Genomic DNA, 24,320 nt, shown 5'->3' with positions numbered 1-24,320 from the left:
TGATATTGATCATTTATACCTGTACAAGCTCGTGAAGTATTGATTATAATTAGTAGGAGGAAATGTTATAACAATAAATCATGTACTACTCCTTTTGCAGAGAGCTAAGTGACTAAGGGAGGGAGGCAGAAGAAAGCCCATAAACTTGAAGCAAAGCAGCTAGGACATATCAAGGAAGAGGTCATTGACTTTCCAGGCTCCTACTACTGTACTTGCACAACATCCAAGACACATATGCATCTCATCTTTCCATGATTTGGTTTAGAGATCTAGAAGACATGACTCGTTTAGTGGTTCCCATGTTGTAATATCGCTGAAGAACATATTGTTATGACAACAAACATTCAGTAATTTGGCTGAAAACCAATTTTTATTTTGAGAACAACCAGAAAGATGTTTGTGTTTATCAGGCTTTCCCCTCAATGCCAAACAGTATCTGAAAAATGTGCTCACTTTGATGCTGTTTAAGATAATCAAAGAACTGCCCAAGGTCCATATGATAATCATTCCTTAGTCCATAGTCTCCATGAGCAGCAAATATCAGTTCTTCAAAGGAAGAGAACAGACGCAGGTTATCTATGATGCCGGTCACTTCCATGGTCTCAGCATGTTTACAGGAGATATGCTTCCAATTAGGATAGCGGATGTCACGCCAGAACTCTTCACATTGATCCTTCTCCCCTTCTACACATATAATGCCTGGCTTTCCTGTCAAACAGAAACCAGTCAGATTCAGGCACTTTGCACAGTCCAAGATCTTCTTCTTTAATTCCTGGCGATATATATGGTGGCTGTAAATCCACATTCGATGGAAAGTTCTAACTCGTTCCAAGTTTGATTCATGCTCAGAACTGTGCTTGGTGTTCTGTATGTAAGAGGGGAGGTTGTCTTTCAGCCACTGTACGGCGTTCATGATGCACAGATCCCCGCGGTCCAATGAACTGATGAAGGATGACAAGCATTTGTTAAGATCATTATGTTGCTGCTTTTCTAAAAAATCCGATCGGACAAACAACTGTGGCTCCTTTGTAGGGTAACTGTGAGGAAGCGTCACATGCATTTCTGCCTTCACCTAAGGGTACAAAACTGGTTATTATGTGAACTTTCCCAAATCGATTGGTCAACCATCCTCAGTGTTTTCTCTCCAAAATGTTAAACATGTATCATTTTTAATTTAATAATTACTATTTTAATATAAAAATTACAAAATGTAATAAAAGACATGTATATCAAAAGGATGATATCATGTTGACACCTCAAATACATATAAAAGTAGATGCATAAGATACAAAAACACCAAAAATATTGTTATGCAATATTTGTAATTAGACAGTGAAAATTACAGGGTACGTTAAGGTTTAGAAAAGACAATCCATCTATACACTGGATACTCACTGGCAGCATCAGGACTTCAAAGTCATCACAAACAATAGATTTACTTGATCTAATCTACATGAGCAACAGAACAGAAATTATATCTATACCCGAGAACTAAATATAGTGTACACAACTATATAATAATATATATTGCAGATTGCCAAACCTTAGATGTGGTGACTGCATTATATTTTTCTTGTTTCAGGCCTTTTTTTTCACCTGGTGATCCTGCCATTTCCAGTACTAGGGTGACAACACTGTCTTATGCTGACCTTACACCTGTAGAATCTCATTTGGAATGAGAGTGAGAAAATCACTCATCCAACCATTCAATGGTACCTTTATAGACTCAAGTAATTTCAAACTTTTCGTTTGAGTACCATTTCAAAGTCTTCATTTTTGTAGAAAAAATTATCTGCTGCTGGATTAACTTTGATAACTGTAGGTGCATAAGACTAGCTATATTTATTTTTGGTCTGGAGTGAATGATTAGAAAAATGTCCAATCCAATTAGATTGGACAAAAGATTCTCCACCCTTCTCCTTTGTTTTTTTCACTCACCCTGATTTAAACAGACTACTGAATTGTACCCTTTCACTTTTAGATAATTGAATCAATATTCTGAAAACATCAGTTTTCTAATGAATTCTACCAGTGTAAGGCCAGACCTGAAATGATCTGTATTACACAATACCATTGGTCCAGCTTGGCACAGTAAAAAGAAGCAAATTTCTTACCTGGTGGGTCTCTGGTGAGGATGAAAATCACTGTAGCATTAGTAATACTATAGTAATAGTCGAGATCTTCGGGGTCCTGCTCAGATTCTTTGTGAGCAACTTCCTCTTTGCAAACAGACTACAGGGGGTCTTTCAATTGACACTAATGCCACTCACTGAATGCCTTCTATTTTTTAATAAATACAAAAGCATGTTCTGATTGGATGACAACTACTACAGTGATTTTCAGCTTTCCCAACAGCCCATTACGAGTGAGATATGTGTACTTAAAATCTGCTTAGCTTGATCAATGTAAGTATGCAATACAGAAAATTCCTGGAGTTCAACTTTAATCCCACAGCAGCATCTATGGAGGCAAAAAAAACAAATAATTTACAATACTCTTCACAAAATCTGCCAGTACAATTGTAAAGATTATCTTTACATTTTAACTTTTATGGCAATAGGTGGATTCAAACTTTTCATGGGCTTCATTATAACTAATTAAAAACTAAAACTCTGGTTTTGATTTGTTGCATATTTGTATTACAAAACTAGTGTACTGGAGGCCTTACATTTTGTCAATGGCAATTTAATTTTAAATATTGGGGAGGGGGTTCTATTAGGGCATGATAAATAATTTTAAAAATAATGCACCCCAACTACTTACCGTCAGTCGTATATTACAAATTGGTGTCCCATTTCTTAAATATAACCTGTTACAAGCCTGAGCAATATAATCTGAGTGTATTATTTTGGATTTTGTAGTTAGTGTATATTCAGTGACAACATGTTTTAAGTTATTTAAAGGTTTACTTTTAAGTTTTTGGTATGACTTTCACATTTTTTTTACATGCATCCAATTTGTTATTGTACATTGTCCTTAATATGGGGATATGTAGATTAGCTACTGGGGGAACTCTTATATATGTTTTAAGCTAATAGCCACATAAGGAGTGCACTGATTTCAATTGGCTGACTTTTAGGGTGCATACATACTTGTGAATACACCCGCTTGGCTATCAACTGCAAGAACCCCAGGTGGGGGGGGCACAATCAGCAGTGAGTAGACAGCCCCATTGAAAGTAAAGGGAGCCTGCCGGCTCCGGCATCTAATTTGAACTTACTTGCATGTAATCGCTCATGCAGTGATCAAAGAGAGTGATCAGCTCTGGGCGCAGGCAGTCTGCATCCAGGGCCAATCATTTGAATGTATTCGCTGCTGCCGCAGTCAAACTTGAGGAACTGAGGCAACGCCTGAAACTGTTGTTCCTATGTGTTCAGTTCACTGTGTTACATAAGCGTTTCCCTGGATTAATAAAATCTTTGATTACTCCCATGTAATTCACTCCCAGTCCCCTCATTTTGGATTATATAACAAATAAAAAAATGTAAGGACTAAGACACCCCTACTGTAGTAGTAAGACAGATTTAGCAAAGCCAGGGAGTACAGCAATGGCCTCTCACCACTGGGATCCCTGAGATATGTGCTGCAAGAACCCAGTGGGTGACTCAAGTTACCAGCACCTATTCACAACTAAAACGTAAAAGGGAAATTTGGACCTTTAAAAACTTCTTTAAGTTGTAAGGACTTAAAATCATACTAAAAAAACAATAATATGGATTGAAAGAAAATTATTGTAAAATGAAAAATTCTTACCTTCTCATCCTCTGTCTTAACAAACACTGTGTATCCAACAGATGGTGGCAGAGACTGATAAATTCCTTCAACATACTTTCTTATTAGAGGAACAGATTTGGCATCATTTAGTATAATGTCTTCTTTGTTAGGAAACATAGAGAAGAGCATTTCCATCTCTAGTAGTTGAAGTTCAAGGCATTCCTTAATGGTGGCACTCATAGTAATAACAGAGCTTCTTCCAACTGTACCTATGATAAAATAGAAGGTAAATTACATAACGTACAAAATGCATCTTCTTATTCTTAACAGTAGAAAAACTCCTTGTTAAAAGATTAGTAGGTCCAGAGATTAGCCAGCTAAAGGCTTCCCCTCTTTACATTGAGCTTGTCTTCACCCTTCCTGCTTTCCTATTTTAATATAATAGCTTTTATTAGGAACAGGCATCCTCAGAAGGTAGGAAGGGTGGGCCCTACTTATCTCTTTCATGAAAGGTCAAGATTTGAATGTGATATCAGCTGATTTTATCCCTGATCTGCTTATCATTTAAACATGCAGTTTTCAAAGATTGTTATGCATTTTGTATTCTATGATTAGTTAGTTTAAACATGGTTACATCCTTGTTCAGCAAGCATCAATCACATTAGTTCCTGATCTCAGAATGTTTAGCTATGACCTGTACTCCAGGCAATGGCCCAATATGGTAAGTGAAACCAGGAAAAAAGGCCAGGGGAAAAATAAGTGATTTCTAGATATCATCAGCACTCCAGATAATGGCCCAGTATGGTAGGTAAAACCAGGAAAGAAGGTCAGAAGTATTATAAATGATTTCTAGCTATCATATGTATTCCACATAATGGCCCACTATGGTAGGTACCACAAGGAAAGGAGGTCTGATGTAACATAATTGACTTCTAGATTTGATCTGTACTCCAGATAATGACCCAGTAAGGTAGGTGAAATCAGAACAGGTCAGGAGGTAATATAACTGATCTTTGGTAATGATCAGTACTCTATTTGTTGGTCCAGTATGGTAGGTAAAACCAGAAAAGATGGTCAGAGATAATATAGATGGTTTGTAACCATCATCTGTATTCCTGATAATGGCCCAGTATGGTAGATAAAATCAGGAAAAAAGGTCAGAAGTAACATAATTGATTTCTAGTTATGATCTGTACTCCATATAAGGTAGGTGAAATCAGGAAAGATAGTGAAAGCATGGGCGTAGCGTCAGGGGCCACAACCACAATGGGCCAGGCCAGGTGGGATGGGGCTGCTGAATGGAGAAGGCGGGTCATCTGCTGAGGGAAATGACAACAAGTCCTTTCTCTTCCATAGAACGCCTCATTCCACTGCCTCCCAGCCATATGTCCTCCGTGTCCCTGCCCCTCTGTGAGCTGGTCCCGCCCCTCCTCCCTTTTCTTCATCCCTCAGTTCTCGCTCCAGCTCAGCCCCCGTTGATCTTTTCATGCCTTGGTGTTCTTATAGTGCTCCTCCCACCTGTCCTCAGTCATGGTGGGGGCCAGGCAGGGGGGTACATGTTGCAGATCCCACAAGCAAATTCATCAAGCGGTGAGAGTGGAGCATGGGGGGGGATTCTAAAGAGACTGAAAACATTCTACAGTCTAGGACACTGACCGGGCTTGGGGCTTCTACATACTGAGGGGGACTCAGACTTCCGTGGGCTCCCCCTGTACTGGAGACGCGTGTGGAGGAGTGTCAGGAGCCAGCATTGGGGAGGGGTGAATCCTGGAGACCCCTGTGTAATATGAGGGTACCCCAACGCTGGTGATGTTGATCTCGCCCATGCTCCAGGGGGTCCATGGGACCTTCCTGTCACATTTTGTTCTACACTTGGATAGGGGGGACAACATATACAGAAACTTGCCCCCTCCATTTTCCTCCTGCAGCTGTTAAAAGTCGTCTCCTCCTCTCCCTCCCACCATCTTTCAGCGGCTGCAGGAGGAAAAAGGAGGGGGACGTTTTTTGTATATGTTGTCTCTCCTATTCAGGTTACTCTTATGTCTGCTGTCCAGGCACTCTGTGACTCCCCTGCCCCCCCCTCCCAAGCAGTGCTGCTGGCTTTCCTTTCTTTCCCGCCAGCTCCTGCAGGGGATTGTTTCAGGATAGAGGGTGTGGGAGGGGGCCGGTAAATATATAATTTACTGGTATATTCTGAATGAACATAGTGAGTGATCAGTACCAATCACTCACTGTGTTCATTCATACCTGAAGCATAGTAAACAGTGTTTACTATGCTTCAATTTGCAAATACACAGAAAGACAGAGCAGATCTCTTTCTGTTCATTAATTCTGTACAGCTGAGGCTGCAGAGATGGAGATTGAGGGCTGTGTCTTCAATCACTTTCTCGGTCTCAAAAGTCAGACCTCAGGGGTCTGTTTAGACTCTTGAAATTCCAACAGAGGCCCCCCAACAGGGCTGCTAAAAAAGTGAAAAAAAAAAAGAATAACATTGTAAAAACCCTACTAATACTATCCACTGCCCTATTGATCCCATCCACTGTCCTACTGATATCATCCACTGTCCTACTGACTAACATCCACTGTCCTACTGGCACCGTCCACTACTCTATTTAAACTTTCCACTGCCCTACTGACTGACACATCCACTGCCCTACTGACACTGTCCACTGCTGTACTGACTGACATCATCCACTATCCTACTGACACCGTCCACTGCTCTACTGACTGACACTGTCCATTTCTCTACTGACACTGTCCACATACTGTCCACTGTCCTACTGACACCATCCACAGCCCTACTGACTGACATCCACTGTCCTACTGACACCATCCACTGCTCTACATACACCAACCACTGCCCTACAGACTGACATTATCCACTGTCCTACTGACACCATCCACTGCTCTACATACACCAACCACTGCCCTACAGACTGACATCATCCAATGTCCTAATGATACTATCCACTGCTCTACTGAGACTGTTCAGTGCTCTACTGACTGACATTGTCCACTTGTAAAGTAGGCTAAGTTTATATTTTTCCAGTGACATTTATTTTATCACATTTTTCAAAGTTTTCGTATTTAGTTAGGCTTTGCTGGGTAATATCTTAAAGCAAAAGGATGCCAAACCCTGGTGATCTTTGATCTCTTTCATGTTGTTCAGGTAGATCTCCACCTCTCAAAGGTTGCCTACCCCTGCTCCACGGTAATCAAAAGATTTTGGAGAAATTGTGCACATTTTTTATATAACTGTCCAATTCTTTTGAAATACCCTCTCGATATGTGAATAAAGATCTGAAATAACTCTTTAGCCACTTGGAGTATCTTGGTGCATGGTTGAATTGATGAGTGGTAGTAAGGAGGCCCAAGGTCAATTTTTGCATGGACCTCAAGCTTCAAGCTATGCCTCTGGGTCAGAGGTAATATCATTGATTTCTAGCTATGATCTATACTTCAAATAATGGGCTACTAAAGTAGATGAAAACAGGAAAGGTCAGAAGGTCAGAGGTAACATTTGATTTCTGGCTATGATCTGTACTCCAGATAATAGCCCAATAAGGTAGGTGAAATCAGGAAAGAAGGTCAAGGGTAACAATTGATTTCTAGCTATGGTCTGTACTACAAATAATGGCCCAGTAAAGTAGGTGAAACCAGGAAAGAAGCACAGATATAAAATAATTGATTTATAGCTTGGAAAGAGGGACATAGGTTATATAATTGATTTCTGGCTATGATCTGTACTCCAAATCATGGTCCAGTAAGGTAGGTGAAATCAAGAAAGAAGGACATAGGTAATATAATTGATTTCCTTCCTCTGTTGGTCTCCATGTTTGTGAGTTGCCCTTGTTGACAAAAAAGGGTACAATGCTCCACAGCAGCATATCAGAGTCTACAAGGAAGAACATGAAAACCACATACATGCGGAACGGTTTTATCTTTTTACAGGCATCCTGCTAAAGATGTGCAAATAATTTTAAAATCAGACTGATCTGAAAGTCAAGACGACTGTAGATTATTCATGGAATTGAGATTAAAACAGAGGCTGTGCTCATAGTAGCATGCGGCTTCCAACAGAATGGATGCCACCCAAATTATATGTCATTATCTTGAGACCATGTCTCAGCGGGAGCAGTGCATGGCATCACATTTTTCCTTTCTTCCCCACTAGAAATATTGTACTTCATAAGACACTAGCTGCAAAGTAGGCATCAGATTTTTTTTTTTTTTTAACTCTATGTACTATCACATGGCATGGCCTGTTATACAAAACAAACCCTTCATATACTCATATCTGGGTGCCACATGTACAGTAATGCTATGCAGACTGTGGCCAACGCAAGGCATATAGCTGCCTATCATAACAGCAGAAAGAAGCAGTAAAGGGGCCATGTCAGTATACAAATTTAGGAGCTGCAATTGTTAACTTGCTAAAAGGTAGATGTTATGGGGCTGGTATCCTCACAAAAAATAAAATTAGGTGGTTATTCACTTCAATTATCCAGTCATGTATAAATCAAATTCATGTTTACCTATTTCATCTGCACATGATCGAATATTTGAGGGATATATTCACACAATACATTGGGGTCTATTTGTAAAAAAAGTCACTGAACAAATATCATTCACACAAATGTCACAAATAATGTAATATATTTGATTTCTATGATCATCAGTTCCATCAAGTCGCCATAAGTATGACCCTCAGTACCATCTAGTTGCAGGATTTTCTTGAAAAATACCTCAATCCGTAAAATACTGTATTAATGCCACTAGATGGAACGGACAATCATCAGAAGTAAACAGATTACATTTACTTGAGGAAAAAAACCCAATCCCCTCTGGGTGATCAATGTACATTGCAGGGTTTTTAATAAACTTTGTTGCAGATTTCTACCAGTTTCTGCTCTGAAGAAAAAGCTGTTTGTTGTGTGCAGAGTGAATCTGAATTGAAGTGACGTTCTCATTATTATTCAGCTCATGCACTTGCAGTGTCCTAATGAAGAAAATTGCAAGGTCTGCATCCCTTTGAAAATAATGATCCCTTTTGGAGCATATCAGCAATAATGACATTTTTGTTGCAGAAGATGCCTAAAATTTGATTTGTAACTTTGTGCAGACTTCTAGGAAAATCAGTGAGCCAATCACACGAGCAGGAAATGACATTTCTGGGGAAGTACTGTACTTCATACAGAAGGCCTCCAGGTTGCCATTCTACATTATTATGGATTTTGTTTGGAAAATTACAGCACTGCAGATTGAAAATGAAAGATCATTTTTAATAACAGTAATTTACAATATGGCAACTTCATTTACAATATGGTTGTAGCAATTGTATATGCTATATTTTTTATTTGATTTTTTTTCCCATGAAAATGTGGAGTTACCCTTTAAATCAGTCCAGTGATTTACTAAGTAATGAAGCAAGGTTAAACAAGGTTAAAGTGTTTGCAAACATATACTGAGTGACTGGCCTCAGGTGATACACAGAGATAAAACAAATCATCCTACATAAGTTGTACCTGTTTATCTATAGCCCTCTCTTCTCTACTTCCTATCAAAGTCCAGAATTTATAAAGCTTGTCTGAGCTTTCAGAAAACAGGGGACTGAGAACTGAAATTACACACTGCAGAGCTCAGTGAGGGAAGCATGGAGAGTTGATTGGCGTGCAGGTGACACTCCTGCCACCCAATGATGTATGTTGTTTTTGTGATGTCCTCGGCAACAAAAAAACAAATCGGGCGCCCCCCCCCAATTAAAAAGAAAAAAGCAACCCTTCTCTGCAACAACTTAAGCAATCTTATGCTGGCACCCATCCTGGATACTCTCCATCCCAATATACACGCCTTATAGTTTATCCCACCTACCCCAAAGGAATCCACCCCATACATATACCCCAGTGTATGCCCTTCTGATCATGCCCCTCACATATCGCCAACCTGATCACACACCCCCACATACTGCCAACCTGATCACTAAACATACCACCAACCTGATCACCCCCCCCCCCCCCACATACCACCAACCTGATCACCTCCCCTACACATACTGCCGACCTGATTGCACCCCCGCACATACCAACAACAACAACCTAATCGTTCCCCCCCCATTATACCGCCAACCTGATCACCCCCCCTCACATACCACCAACCTGATTGCACCCCCACACATACCGCCAACCTAATCATACACCCCCATTCTACCGCCAACCTGATCACCCTCACCCACATACCGCCAACCTGAACACACCCTCCCACATACCGCCAACCTGATCACACACCCCTACACACCACCAACCTGATCACACACCCCCACATAACGCCAACCTGACCACACTCTCCCCTCTGACCACACCCCCATATCCCTTCATTTTGATCACCGCAAATACTCCCATCACACACACCTTAGGTTAACCAATCCCCCCAGGTCTCACCAGTCCTACGGCTCCTCTACATGGAGCCAGAATGATTATCCGTGTATCAGGCAGTCAGAAAAAGATCTCTACCAGGATCACAGGTGGCAGCAGCAGCTGCAGCATAGAGCGGGGAACCTCCTCCTCCACCCTGCATGTCCAGGCACACGCCGCCATTCTGGAGCTTGCCTGACAGCGGGACCCTGCCCCATTCCCTGCATGGACCTGGGATCTGCCCACCGATCTGTCCTCTGCATCATCGGATCCATTCTGACACCGTAGTAAGCTCACCGTCCCGCTGAGCCTCAGTGTGCTCAACTGCTCTCCCAGCAGCTTACTATACAGCAGACAAACTAAAACTTCCACGCTGTGCCCTCTCTCCTACAGCGTGAAAGTTTTAGTTTGCCTGCTGAGGGGACAAGTATTTTAAAAATCCAAATCCCTAGCAAGCGTCTGGGGCTTTGGAATTTGCCGCACTTCTGCTGGGGTGCAGCGCTGCCCCCTCCCTTAAATATGCCGCCCTAGGCCAATGCCTTGTTTGCCTCATGGTAAATACACCCCTGCTCCCAACTTCACACAGGAACACAGCAGAGGCAGTCATTCTGCTGGAAGTCTTTCACTTGTCCCAATTTTTCTTTTGGTATCAGAAAAACTTGTCAGTGATTCGTGCTGATATCAGAGAAACAAAGTAACAGACAGAAGTGAAAATTAGTGATCCTAATTGAGACAAGTACACACTATAGAGGGATAGGCTTTGTTCATATTTCATGTCTGAGGATTACGACCATCCCTGAAGGTTACATGTTTAATACCAAGAAACTCCCATAATCTATCTTTGCTGTACTGCTTGTTTATGATCTAAGAAAGTGAGATAAAAATGTAATTACATTAATAGAAAACTAGCTTGGGTATTGCCAGATAGAAAGTATATTAATTCTGCAGTGTGCACAGAATTATAGGTGTGTGATTTGGGAATGCTTTTTGGTGTTCATAATATAAAAGCACTATAATCACATCATTCTTTCCCACACTGAAACAATGGTCAGCACTGAGAACATTCAGCAATGACTTCCCTATAGTTATTTCTGCTAATGGTACATACTTATTTCATTAACATTTAGCATCACATACATACTACCAATGTGACACTTTTATGGGTTTGTCTAGACATTCTTTTGTTCTACCTGTTGTGGTATATAGAAGAATCTCTCTTTAAGAGCCAATACTTTAGAAAATGACTGAAGCAGATGGGGCACATATTTGGGTTGATTTACAAATGGTTTTACATAGCAAAGTGAGTGTTAGCAATTAAGGTGAACCTGTGTATAATTTAACCACTTGAGCTCCAAAAGGTTTTACCCCCTACATGACCAGGCCATTTTTTTGATCTTTTGCACTTTGCTACTTTACCTGGCAATTGCACGGTCATGCAACACTGTACATAAAAATGAAGCTTACATATTTTTTCACACAAATAGAGCTTTCTTTCGGTGGTATTTGATCATCACTGGGTTTTTGTTATTTTTTATTACACAAAAAAAAACCAATATTTTCTACTTTCTGTTATATCTTTCTGTTCATATCCAATGAAAAAAAAAAAATCAAAAAATCAAAATTCTTCATAAATTTAAGTCAAATGTATTCTGCTACATGTCTTTGGTAAAAAAAAAAAAAAAAAAGACCCAATATTTTAAAATTGATTAATCCTGATGTACCGACGGCCAGTCTTATTTCTTGAGGCCCCAAAATGCCAGGACAGCACAATTACCACCCAAATGCACAGCAGTACCCAAATTAAATTTATATCTTTGTTTACACAAACATAGCTTTCTTTTGGTGGTATTTGATCACAATTGTGTTCTTTATTTTTAAATATATATACGAAAATATATGTGTATATGTCCAAGCACAATAGGAGTCGGGGGGGCGTATACACCTTGAAAATGGAAGCAGAGAGCAATGGAGCCACCCATCCACAGTACAATGCGGGCAGTCCTGAAGTGGTTAAACACCCAATCATTTGAGAGGAAAATTAGAAAATAGAATTTTAGTTATTACATAACTGCATATTAGGTGAACTGTCTCTCCCCTTTAGTAAATCAACCACATCATCTATCAGAGATGTACTCTTCACGGCATTTTATTCTAAATACTAGCATCATTTTAAAGAGAAACTCTAGTCAGCTTATATATGCTTATTTACACATCACTGTAATATTCTAAAAACCAGGTGAGCTCCAGTTGAGCACCAAAGGTGGTATACCTGCAGGAACTAGTAATGGAAATCTGGCCCTGCCCAAGTGACACCACTATTTCCAAGCTGAGTTGCAGTTTCCACTATCACAACTCCATCACTCCAGGTTTTTAATATTATTTACTATCACACTGTTTATAGTCTAAAGTGCAGGCAGGTGACATAGAAAAAGGGTCTCACAGACACAGTGGGGTAGGGTTATGGGGCGAGGGTTGGTTTCCAGGGAGGCCTGTCCAAAAGCTTTGACAGTGTCTAATCAAATGAAGGTAGCAGCATATAACCTATGGTCTATAGCCTGTGTCCTGTACTGTACAGTTAAGATAAAAGAAGTAGAAAGTCAACTGCTTTTCTTCTAGAAATGATTGGGTGAATACTGTGGCTGGAAAATCAAGTATGCACCATACATGTGCTTATTTTTAGTGATACACATCTGAAATACTCTGATTCCTGGTTCATTTATGGCCATACAAAATGTACAACATTCTTGGATAATGTAGAAGAAAAAAGTCAACATATTAAAACAGTGGTAGTCAACTTACTTATTTAAGGGGTCTGAAGTACGGCCCCTGACATAACTTAAGGGCCACACATATTTGGTGGGTGTAATGCTACAGTAAGTTGCTAGAGACTGCAGACATGTAGCAAAATTAGTCACAAACTACAGGCATGCTACAGGAGATGGTCAGAGACTGCAGACATGTATAGGTAGATGTTGTAGACTGCAGACATGTATAGGTAGATGTTGTAGACTGCAGACATGTATAGGTAGATGTTGTAGACTGCAGACATGTATAGGTAGATGTTGTAGACTGCAGACATGTATAGGTAGATGTTGTAGACTGAAGACATGTATAGGTAGATGTTGTAGACTGGAGACATGTATAGGTAGATGTTGTAGACTGCAGACATGTATAGGCAGATGTTGTAGACTGCAGACATGCATAGCAGATGTTGTAGCCTACAGACATGTACAGTGTAGTAGATGTTGAGGACTGGAGACATGTATAGATAATGTTGTAAACTGGAGGCATGTATAGGTAGATGTGGTAGACTGCAGACATGTATAGGTAGATGTTGTAGACTGCAGACATGTATAGAAGATGTTGTAGACTGCAGACATGTATAGAAGATGTTGTAGTCTGCAGACATGCATAAATGTTGTAGACTGGAGACATGTACAGTGTAGTAGATGTTGGGGACTGGAGACATGTATAGTAGATGTTGTAGACTGGAGACGTGTATAGCAGATGTTGTAGCCTGCAGACATGTATAGTAGATGTTGTAGACTGGAGACATATATAGGTAGATGTTGTAGCCTGCAGACATGTATAATAGATGTTGTAGACTGCAGACATGCATAGTAGATGTGGTAGACTGGAGACATGTATAATAGAAATTGTAGACTGGAGACATGTATATTAGATGTTGTAGACTGCGGACATGTATAGTAGATGTTGTAGACTGGGAACATGTATAGGTAGATGTTGTAGACTGGAGACATGTATAGTAGATGTGGTAGACTGGAGACATGTATAGGTAGATGTTGTAGAATGGAGACATGTATAGAAAATATTGTAGGAGACAGTCATGGACATGAGACACGTTAAGAGTAACTGCTAGAGATTATTGTTATTAAAGTCCCTTCCTAGATCAATGCTTTCAGATGTGTGCTCCTTACAGCCCTTTTAAAAATTACCTAAAGAGGAACTCTGCGCTTCACTTCTTAAATTTTTCTTATCTTCTTCATCTTACCTGTTCTGCATGGTCTCACCAGGAAATATATACACTCGGCCAGTGAATCCAGCATTGTTCTGCTGTAATCTGCCAATCTGCTGCCACAAATCTTCTATAACGTCATTGGGCACCAGCTAAGTCTGGTTTGGAAGCTAGCCCACCATGATCCTCATACTGGCCACTTCACCTAAAGCCTCATGGGATTTATGACCAAGATATTCTCAGGTGGCTGCAGGAGCAGGGACTTGTCATTCTTGCCTAGGTGAGAATGGCAATGGCAAAGAGGCCAGATAAATGTTAATAAAAAAAAAAAAAGTTTTATATTGGCCTGCATAGAAAAAGTGAATCTGAGGTGTGAAGGTCCACTTTAGGCCACATTTGATATTCCTCTCAGCAAGATCCATAATATAAAATTAAAGGAAACAACTTTCAACGAAGGGCTGGAACACAAAGATGGAGAGAGCATTGTTTAACCCCTTGGCGCCGGCACCTCCCGGCCCTTTAAGGTTTTCAGAAGCCGGGAGGCGGGGCAGGGTTTTAGGGTCATGTGACTGCCGTGATTTGCTGATTGGGAAAGGTCCCGATCGAAAGAGGAGATCAGGACCTTTCCGTGAGTACCGGACATGTGTGCTGCCAGCGCGCAGGGTGTGCGCTCTCAGCACGTATGTTTTTCTTAATTGCATGCAAATGTGCGACCGCTCGGCGTCAAGGCCCAGACTCCGGGAGGCAGCACATTTGCTTGCGGCGGCGCCAAGAGGTTAAAAGAAATAAAATCATTAAACTACCAGACACTAGTCTAAATAATATTTTACCAGCCTGAGTAAGCACCAAAACACAGACTACTGTGAGCAGGTGACTCCAGAGATGCATAATAAGTGTCAAAAGTTGTATAAAGCCCTGTCCCACAAGGGATAGAAGTGTCCACCATTTTTACTGGATTGCTGCAAAGCTGCTATAGCTCATGATTTATTCAGCAACTCAAAAAAGAACATGGATATATTGAAAATATGGGACAGCTGACATGCTAGTCATGATAAACCAGGGGCAGTAATGTATGTCGAAAACATAAAAAAGCTATACAAAAAAGTTATTTTGTATGTGTTTTCATTATTCTTGCACAGTTTCAGCTTTTCTAGTCTACATAATTGGTGCAACAATGCCATCTGGTGAAATAGTCGTATCTCTGGGAGGTTTCTTAATAACCATTTTTTTTTGGCCTTTAAGCTGAATTCACACTCATTTGTAATATGATGCAGGGAAAATGGATGTACATTTCCAGCTGTTTTATGTATGTTTTAATGCATGTTGACTTGATGAGCATTTTGACATGCGCTGACGCATGTTAAAATGCGCTTCATTTTGCAAGATTTCCTGTGACGTCGCATTCTATGGAGGAAACGTGTGGCCCGCTTTAAGCTGGAAAGTAACCCCGTCAAAATATGAAGGAAGGGAGCAGCGTCCTGAAGTGCTTCCAATCTAACAGAGAAACAGACGCCGCTCAAACATCCCAATGCGTCAGGTGTATGAGATGGCCTCAGCCGCTACTCTGGAGTAACGACTGAGGCCATCTCATACACCTGACTCACTGGGATGTTTGAGCGGCGTCCGTTTATCTGTTAGCAAGGGCAAATGTCACCAGCACACCAAGGATCACCAATATAGATCCAAAACTTTTTGGACCCATTTTGTTGATCCTCGGTGTGCTGGTGACATTCTCCCTTGCTGATTCTGTTCAGTTCCAGCCGACGGTCGCTGCAGCACTCGCTTATACACACAGCCATTTGTGTGCGTTTGGATTGTACACTTGTGTTTTTTTGTTAGGTCACATCCTGTGGATCACAAATCACAAGCATTGACCTGTTTATTGTTAAAATGCATACATGTTACATTTTGAGCAAACACACTGCTTGTCAGTGAAATCGCAGAGCAGTGTAGTGTGGTGCCTGATTCACCTCACCACACCATCCATTTTTTTTTGTTTTGTACTAGCTTAATTTGAAGTGTACAAAATGTACACTTCTTTCACTGCAATGTTGGGCGGCACAATGCATGCCTGCCATTGCAGTGTGATTCGGGCTAATGTGCTGCAATAAAATGCAGCATGTCAACATTTTATTGCAGCACAGTGCTAAACTGCGTTGCAGTGTGAATGGGACACATACAGTAGTAGTCAATTGCTTCCTGTGTGTCCTTGTGTTGACAGACATCTTACCAATCGATAAAACGTCTGTCACCACATATAGTGTAAATTGGCTCTTATTACAACACAAACAGTGTCGTAGTGTAAACAGGACTCCTAAAAAACAATAGTTTTTTTTAGGTGTCCTTGCGTTGACCTGCTGTTTTACAGCTGCACTAAAACGCAGATAAACACACTAGTGTGAATTTCGGTATGTGTGCTGGGTCTTTGTCCATTCTGCCTGTACTGGCTCCTAGGTCACTGCTGACTGTACAGATGAATCCAAAGTCACAGCAGTTCGGCCTTATTATTAATAAGAGAAGTACATAGGGAAGTATGGTTACCGTCTACAAATCAACTAGTTCTTACAATTTGTATTTAGTACAAGTTAAACATGGAAGCAAACGCTTTATTCTCTGTGTGTGACAACACTATTTTCCAGTGCTATATATTAGCCAGTAGGGTTTAGATTTGTATTTTAGAGCAACATTTGGGGCAAAAAAAGAGGCCCCAAACCTGCATTCAGAGAGAAGCATACCGGAGTAATTGACACACAGGAATCAATTCACTAACAGATACTGTAAATATTGCATGAATTTTTGAGTTCAAATAACTCATGCCGTATTTATCTCAAGAGTAGTCAATTCACTAAAAAAAAGACATTTACTGAATTAATAAATATTTATGTTTTGCAATATTTATCACTTAACCACTTGCCCTCCTGAGGATTTACCCCCTTTACTGCCCAGGCCATTTTGTTTGCGTTACGGCACTTTGTTACTTTAACTGACAATTGTGCGGTCATGCAACGTGGCACCCAAATGAAATTCAGATTCTTTTTTTACCCACAAATTGAGCTTTCTTTCGGTGGTATTTGATCGCCTGTGCATTTTTTATAAAAAATTTTAATAAAAAAAAGACCGACAATTTTGAGAAAAATACAATATTTTGAACATTTTGCTATTAAACATGTCCACTAAAAAAATCAAATTTCATCATAAATGTATGCCAAAATGTATTCTGCTACATGTCTTTGCTTAAATAAAATCCCAATACGTGTAAATTAATTGGTTTACTTGAAAATTATAGCATTTACAAATGGCGGGATACTGAAATATTTTTTTTTTTTATTAGTAATGGAGGCGTTCATGCGATTTATAGCGGGACTGTGGCAGGCATTGTGACACTGGGGGGAACAGACTTGGTGTCACTGACATCCCCAGTGACACCTATACAGTGATCAGTGCTAAAAAAAAAAAAAAGCACTGACACTGTACTAATGGCACTGGGCAGGAAGGGGTTAACATGAGGGGCGATCAAAGGGTTAACTGTGTGCTAAGAGCGTTATACTGGGGAGCAGTGTGTTGGTGCTTCACTGTACGCACACTGCTCAGGATGGCACCTCACACCTGATTTAAACCTCTAATTTGCAAGCCACTATGTCGCAATCAGGTGCATTACACAGCAATCATAGGTTTAAGGCTACGTTCACACTAGCCTTGTTAGCAAGCGGCAGACAAGCGTCTGGGAAGCGTTTTTACCGTTTTCAAAACGCCTGGGAAAATTCTGCACATTGCAGCACATGGTGCTGTTCAAACAGGAGCATTAGCGTCGCGTCGTGGCAAAACGGACACCTCTGGTCAAGTCAGGAGGAGTTGAAGCCTCCTATTCAAGTCTATGGTGCCGCTCCGCAAACGCCCGGCTGACGTTTGCAGTGCGGTTGCGATGCACTTGTGGAGCGTTAACACCTTTCAAACTTTATTATAGGCGTTTGTGGGGCGTTTTTAACGCTTGGAGAACGCCTAGCAACTGCCGCTAAACCACGCATGCGGCGTTTGCGGAGCGTTAAAAACGCTCCGCAAACACTGGACCAACGCTTGTCAAAAGCTATTGGGGCGTTTGGCAAGAGTTGGAAAAACAGTCAAGTGTGAACGAGCCCAGGGACTGACCATTTGGAAACTCGGGCACTGCCCGGGGTCAGTAGGGGGCCCCATGAGATGCCTCTGGTACCTTTTTCATAGGCTTTTTTGAGTTTGGGCAAGGACACAGGGGCCCCATGATCCCCTTTTGCCCGGGGGCCCCATTTATTGTCAGTCCGCCCCTGAACGAGCTCTGAATCAGGTGGTGAGGAAGCAACATATCTAGGGTTGCCACCTCATCCATTTAAACCTGAATACATATTAATCACACGGGTCCTGAGGCTAATTTAATTCAGATAAGGCTCTAAGTGAGTTTAATTACCACCTTAACCACTTGCCTACCAGACACTTTTACCCCCTTTGTGCCCAGGCCAATTTTCAGCTTTCACTGCTGTTGCACTTTGAATAACAATTGGGCCATCGTGCAACATTGTACACAAACTAAATTTTTATCATTTTTTTCCAAACAGAGCTTTCTTTTGGCGGTATTTAATCACCACTGGGGTTATTTTTTGCTAAACAAAAAAAGATGAAAACTTTTGAAAAAAAAAAGTTTTATTAGTTTCTGTTATAAAATTTTGTAAATAAGTGATTTTTCTCCTTCAATGATGTGCGCTGACGAGGCTGCACTGATATGCGACACTGATGGGCATTAATAGGCGACACTGATAGTCAGCACAGATGGGCACTACTGGCTACACTGATCAGGGCACTGTAGATGTCCCCCTGAGAAATGCTGCTTACTGGCTCTCCTCATGCACTGTCAGTGTAAGGAGAGGACTGCCGATAACCAGCATTTCCTATTTACACTGTGAACAGCTGTGATTGCACACTGCTGGTCACATGGTAAAAGGTGGCTCTGTGGGCATGCAGGGTCCATGGACGCCCTCCCAGAACTAGCTGACTGCGTTGTAGCAGTCTTTTGGCTATAGCGAGGTCGGGAAGTGGTTAATCTGCCCCAGAACCTGTGTAATTAATATGCAAACTACTGGTTGCTGGGGACCCCCACTTTACACTGATCCATTGTGGTTTTAGCAAAATCCTGCTGGTTGCATTTTTAGTGCAGTTTAAAAAAAAAAAGCACCAGAAATGCTCCTCTCCATTGAAATGCATAAAAAATGTGGCAAAAATGCATCAAAAAGGCACCCGCATTGTGTTTGATGTCTTTTCTTGTAAAGTGCATGTGTTTTTAGCATGTTTTTGCTACGGATCAGTGTGAAAGTAGCCTTACTGGCCGGTGCAGAGTTCCCTTCATTGATACTTTCCCTTGTCATTCCTTTTTATTACACTGATAGTATTTATTTTGGTTTCTTTGTATGTATGGATTGCATGGATTGTTACCAACATGTGGTGAAAATTTAATGTCAGTATCACCTTTAGAAATATATTTACTGAGAAAAATGGTGACATGTTGAATACTTATTGTACCCGCTGTATATGTGCAATGCGCTGTGTAAATTGAGGGTGCTATAGAAGTACCTGTAATAAATACTTCTGGCAGATAAATCCCCCATTAGGGCCAATTCACACCAGAAACTGCCCACACCAGAGCTGATGTGTGTTTGTCTATCTGTGTTTGTCCTTCGGGGCTGGTTCATACTATAGAAATGCGGTCCAAATGCATTCTGGATGCGTTTCTGCATGCGTTGTTTTGACGGGCTGTGGTGCATTTTTGATGCGTTTTTCACGCGTTGCAGTGCATTTTTTATGCATTCCAGTTCATCTTTCCTCCTCTTTTTCTGCAATTTAAATAGGGACATGTGCGTTCCAGTGCATTTTTGTTCATTTTTTAAGCATTTTACCACGTTCCAGTACAGTTCTGTGCAGACAAAATGCAGCATGTTCTACTTTTTTTTTTTTAATCCGGAACTGCAAGCACTGATGTGAACTATGACATTGACAACCATATAACCGACTTCCTGTGTGTTTTGGATGCAGAAAAAAAAGCAACTGAAGCGCATGTAGTGTGAACTGGCCCCGAAGGCCACTTCTTTCTTGTGTTTTTATGTGCACTGCAATGTGCTTACATGCATTTGCAGTGAAGAAAAATGCAACTTGCTGTACTCTTCCCAGTGCACTATAATGGTGTGAACTATGTCCATAGGATAAAGCTACTTTCACATTGATCTGTGACATAAACACGTTTTTTTTACCATGTTTGCGGTTCTTTTTTTAACCACTTCAAGTCCGGACACTTTCACCCCCTTCCTGTCCAGGGCAATTTTCAGCTTTCAGTGCTATCACACTTTGAATGACAATTGAGCGGTCATGCAACACTGTACCCATATTAATTTTTTTGTATTTTTTTGAGACCGCTAAAACTTTATTTTGGTGGTATTTATTCACCACTAAGTTTTTTGTTTTTTGCTATATAAATGAAAAAGTCCAAACATTTTGAAAAAAAAAAAGTGTTTTCCTTATAACATTTTGCAAATAAATAATCTTTCTTTATAAAATCTTGGCCAAAATTTATTCAGTTATCTTTTTAGTAAAAAAAAATAACCCAAATTAGTTTTATAACCAAAAATTAAAATTTTTCAAAAAATGTTTTTACATTTTGTTTTTATAGTATATGTTTTATGTCACCCTAGCAGTACAGTGCCATCATAGTGACACTGTACTACTTGTGGGGGGTGATGAAGTTTTTTTTTTTCTACACAGATTGCTTTTACACCCATAAAGGCAGTAAAAGCAAGCATTTCTCCTTCTCTCTGGCTGCATTCTTGCAGCCATTGAGAAATACTGTGAGAGCTGTGATTGGTCACAGCTTGTCACATGGTACAAGGCTGTTGTGAATAGCCGTGTACCATGTGACCTCTGTGATCATCCACAGATTTCACCAGTAGTAAGCAACTAGAAAAGCTACAATTTCTGGGGAAATTGTGTGAAGTGTTCTTGCCTCCACCAGCAATCTACAACTGGAGTGGGCAGAGTAACTGGGTGGAGTGGCTTGAGTAACTATTGTGTGGTTGGAGTGGATGGAGTAACTGTGAAAAGGTTGGACTGGGCAGAGTAACTTTATGGAGTGGGCAGAGTAACTGTGTGGATTGTTTGGAGTGAGTAAAGATAGTAAATATTACACTAACCAATTGATTGATCAAATATAAAAAGTGCACATGGCAAGCTTCTTAGAGTGAGAAATGCATTTCAACTTTTATTTTTCAGCTCACACTCTAGCTTTTGTCACTCTGCTGCCTGCTCACACACCTGGGTTCCTATGGCAACTCACTCTACAGCAAGGGCAGAGAAGAGCGGTTAAAAACAAACTGCTCCAACTTGCTCACTTCACTGACAGTTGCCATCTTCAAACGGTTGTAGTTTAAAAATTATAAATCCTACACTGACGAGCTTTATATTGTGAGAATTACAAGACCCAGACCTACTATGATGAATAGTATGTCTCTGAAATATTAAAAATGAAGGCACAGTCACAGTTTAGAAATTGCCCTTTAAATTTGAGGTGGCTAGAGTGCAGTTTCAATGAATGTCAATGGGCGGCGTGAGTTGCAAAGAAATGGTCATATTGTGAAAACTATCAGGACTATGGCTTACTGTGGACATTTTTAGTGGTAGCAGGGATAGCTGAATGTTTTGATATATGTGTAGGTGGGCTTGAAAATGAGGGAGTGATGGCAATTTAGAAATCATGTCCTGATTTTTCAGCTCCCATTCTAGCTTTTGTCAGCTCCCACTCTAGTTTTGAACATTCCGCCATTCATTCCTATGGGACCAATTTCACCACAAAAACGCTGATATTTCGAGAACCATTCGGCGAAACGTTCCACAAAGTAATAGCGCACCAATCGGGAACAATCCACACGTTTCCGTATATTACTGTCTATGTAGTGTAAAAACTGTGGGAGGAGTTAGGGTGGTAAATTTGGCTATAATAAGAATATATATGTGAGATAACAGTAAGGGGTCTTGCCATGCAAGAACACTTAATGATGTCACAAGTGACATCTTGTTTACTACTATTCATGTGATCACTGATTGGCCAATCAGTGATCACATGATCAGGATCTCACACAGAGGTCCCGTACAGCGATCGGTTTTCCGGGTTGCGGTGCCGTACGCTCCCAGGGAGCATGCACAGCTTGAAAATGTGGGCGCTGTTTATGAACGCCAACCCGCTCCTGCCGTTTATGTGCATGGGCCGGAACGGGAAGTGGTTAAAGGACACACAGCTCAAAAAACGCACCAAAAACGCACTGCAGGTGCATTTTTGCCGTGTTTTCATAGGATTTAAATAGTGTAATTTTGGTGCGTTTTTTTAGCGCACCAAAAATACAGCAAGCAGGATTTTGAAAAACACACCAGACCTGCAAGTGATCAGGGTGAAGCGTTCCATAGGAATACAGTCACACGTTTTTTTTTTACACAAAAGCGGAAGAATACCGGATCAGTGTGAAAGCAGTCTAACTTGGATTTTGGCCGGTCTATGGAGTGGGAATGCAGCCAATAATGCATCCCACTGACTCCGTGTGAATGGGCCCTAAATGGGTATCATTCAACACGCCCATGTGCAAGCAGCCAATGCCCGGCCCTGTCTGCAGTGCCACGTGTCACCCGGCTGCCCCGACCCTCTCATGTTCTATGGTCATGAAAGAAAACAATCCGGCTTCAGCACGGACACCGATCGTACGGTCACGTGACCTACTTCTACAGCAACCGCGGCGTGCCTATGACAAGAACAGCTGATATGGTCGACTCCAGCGTCTTCCTTCTGCCGGGCTCTGATTGGCTGCGGGGAAGGCGGCCTCTTCCTATCCTGGACACAGGCAGGAGGGCGGCACCAGGAAATGGTGATCACTGATATACACGTCACGAGGGGCTGCGTCACCTTCCTGGCTGTAAGAAGAGATCAGGTAATGCATAGAGGGTGCTAGGAGGGTCTGTGCTCTGTGACTGGAGGAGAGCGCCCCATTCCTGCAGGTGGCATTATAGCAGTGTGGCGCTCACCCTGGAAGTGTGCTCACTATACATGGAGCGTGTACGGCGTCCTGCTGTCACGTCTCCCCGTGTCACTATGTAGATATTTCCAGCGACATTCCCCGCACAGCTGGTGCATTGGAAAGCCTCTACAGCTCATTGTTCTCACATCCTCCTATACCTTTCCCAACTCGTTTTCCGTTGCTAGAATTAAAGTAACGGGTGGAGGAGGGCCCTGTCAGGTTGTTTTGCTGGGTTCAATTCCCATCCCGTATCCAGAACAGGAAGTGATATGAAATCCCTGGTACTAGTCAACATCAGAAAGTTTCCGCTCTTTTCCTGCACTGGTGACAACCCAAATAGTTTTTTTTCTAATAAAACTAAAGACACATTTTCATTTGGATAGTGTTGAGGGGTTCTAACCTCTGTCAAGGTTTTTTTTTTGCCATCAGTGTTCTGTTGGGCAGTTTTCCATTCAGGTAGTGAGAAATACTTTGTCTCCCCATTGGAAGATTCCCCTCTTACTAGGCTGGAGGGGCCTCAGAATTTAGGATTTTCTTGGTAATGGTAAACGGGACAAATGGAGAGGGTGAATCTCCCTAATGGGGACCCAGACAGCAATAAAAATACTTGAGTTTTAATCCCTCTCCAGTCTATCCACAACTTAAGGAAAATAAAAAGCTGTTGCCTTTAGATATACTTTAAGGTAGTGGTCTCCAAACTGTGGCCCTTTGCTTTCCTTTATCTGGCCCTTGGTGCACCATTCCTCCGCCTAACACCAAAGATGGGGCACCATTCCTTGCACTGACACCAATGATGGGTTGCCATTCCTCTCACTGACACCATCAATGGGGCACCATTACTGACACCATCAATGAGGTACTATTTCTCCAACTGATGGTTCACCATTCTTCCATCTGACACTATCATTGAGGCATGATTTCTCCAGCTGACACCAATTAAGGTATACTATTCCTTGCACTGACACCATCAATAGGGTACTATCCCTCCAACTGACACCAATGATAGGGCACTATTCCCCCTTCTAAAATCAATGATGGGACATCAGGGATGGTTCTAATCCCACAGGTCACAGTCTGGCCTACCTAAGGGACAATGAACTGGCCCTTTGTTTAGAAAGTTTGGAGACCCCTGCTTTAAGGGATTCTTTT

The 24,320-nt window shown here is 41.3% G+C and overlaps 2 protein-coding genes across 3 annotated transcripts in view; one reads left to right on the top strand and one right to left on the bottom strand.

Annotated features, from left to right (window-relative positions):
• Nucleotides 1-343: 343 nt before the first annotated feature.
• RWDD2A (RWD domain containing 2A) lies at nucleotides 344-23,014 on the bottom strand. 2 transcript variants are annotated; one of them, XM_089693101.1, is made up of 3 exons: nucleotides 22,877-23,014; nucleotides 3,754-3,983; nucleotides 344-1,072 (listed from the first exon to the last, which is right to left on the bottom strand). In XM_089693101.1, the coding sequence occupies exons 2-3, from the start codon at nucleotides 3,952-3,954 to the stop codon at nucleotides 407-409; spliced, it is 867 nt and encodes a 288-aa protein (XP_089549227.1). In that variant the 5' UTR covers nucleotides 3,955-3,983; nucleotides 22,877-23,014; the 3' UTR covers nucleotides 344-406. The 2 variants fall into 2 exon arrangements, with proteins under 2 accessions (XP_089549227.1, XP_089549228.1); XM_089693102.1 differs by lacking the exons at nucleotides 3,754-3,983; nucleotides 22,877-23,014 and adding an exon at nucleotides 1,544-2,084.
• Nucleotides 22,934-24,320, top strand: part of PGM3 (phosphoglucomutase 3) — a 39,008-nt gene continuing 37,621 nt past the window's right edge. Inside the window, exon 1 of the mRNA XM_089693100.1 lies at nucleotides 22,934-23,084. The gene's annotated coding sequence lies outside the window, so the exon portion shown is untranslated. The remainder of the gene's footprint in view (nucleotides 23,085-24,320) is intronic.

The sequence above is a fragment of the Staurois parvus genome, unplaced genomic scaffold (assembly GCF_062004578.1).
Source record: "Staurois parvus isolate SC_StPar_1 unplaced genomic scaffold, SC_StPar_1.0 ptg000613l, whole genome shotgun sequence".
Taxonomy (NCBI): Eukaryota; Metazoa; Chordata; class Amphibia; order Anura; family Ranidae; genus Staurois; species Staurois parvus.
The sequence above is the reverse complement of the archived record's forward strand: the minus strand, read 5'-3'. Positions and strand labels throughout refer to the sequence as shown.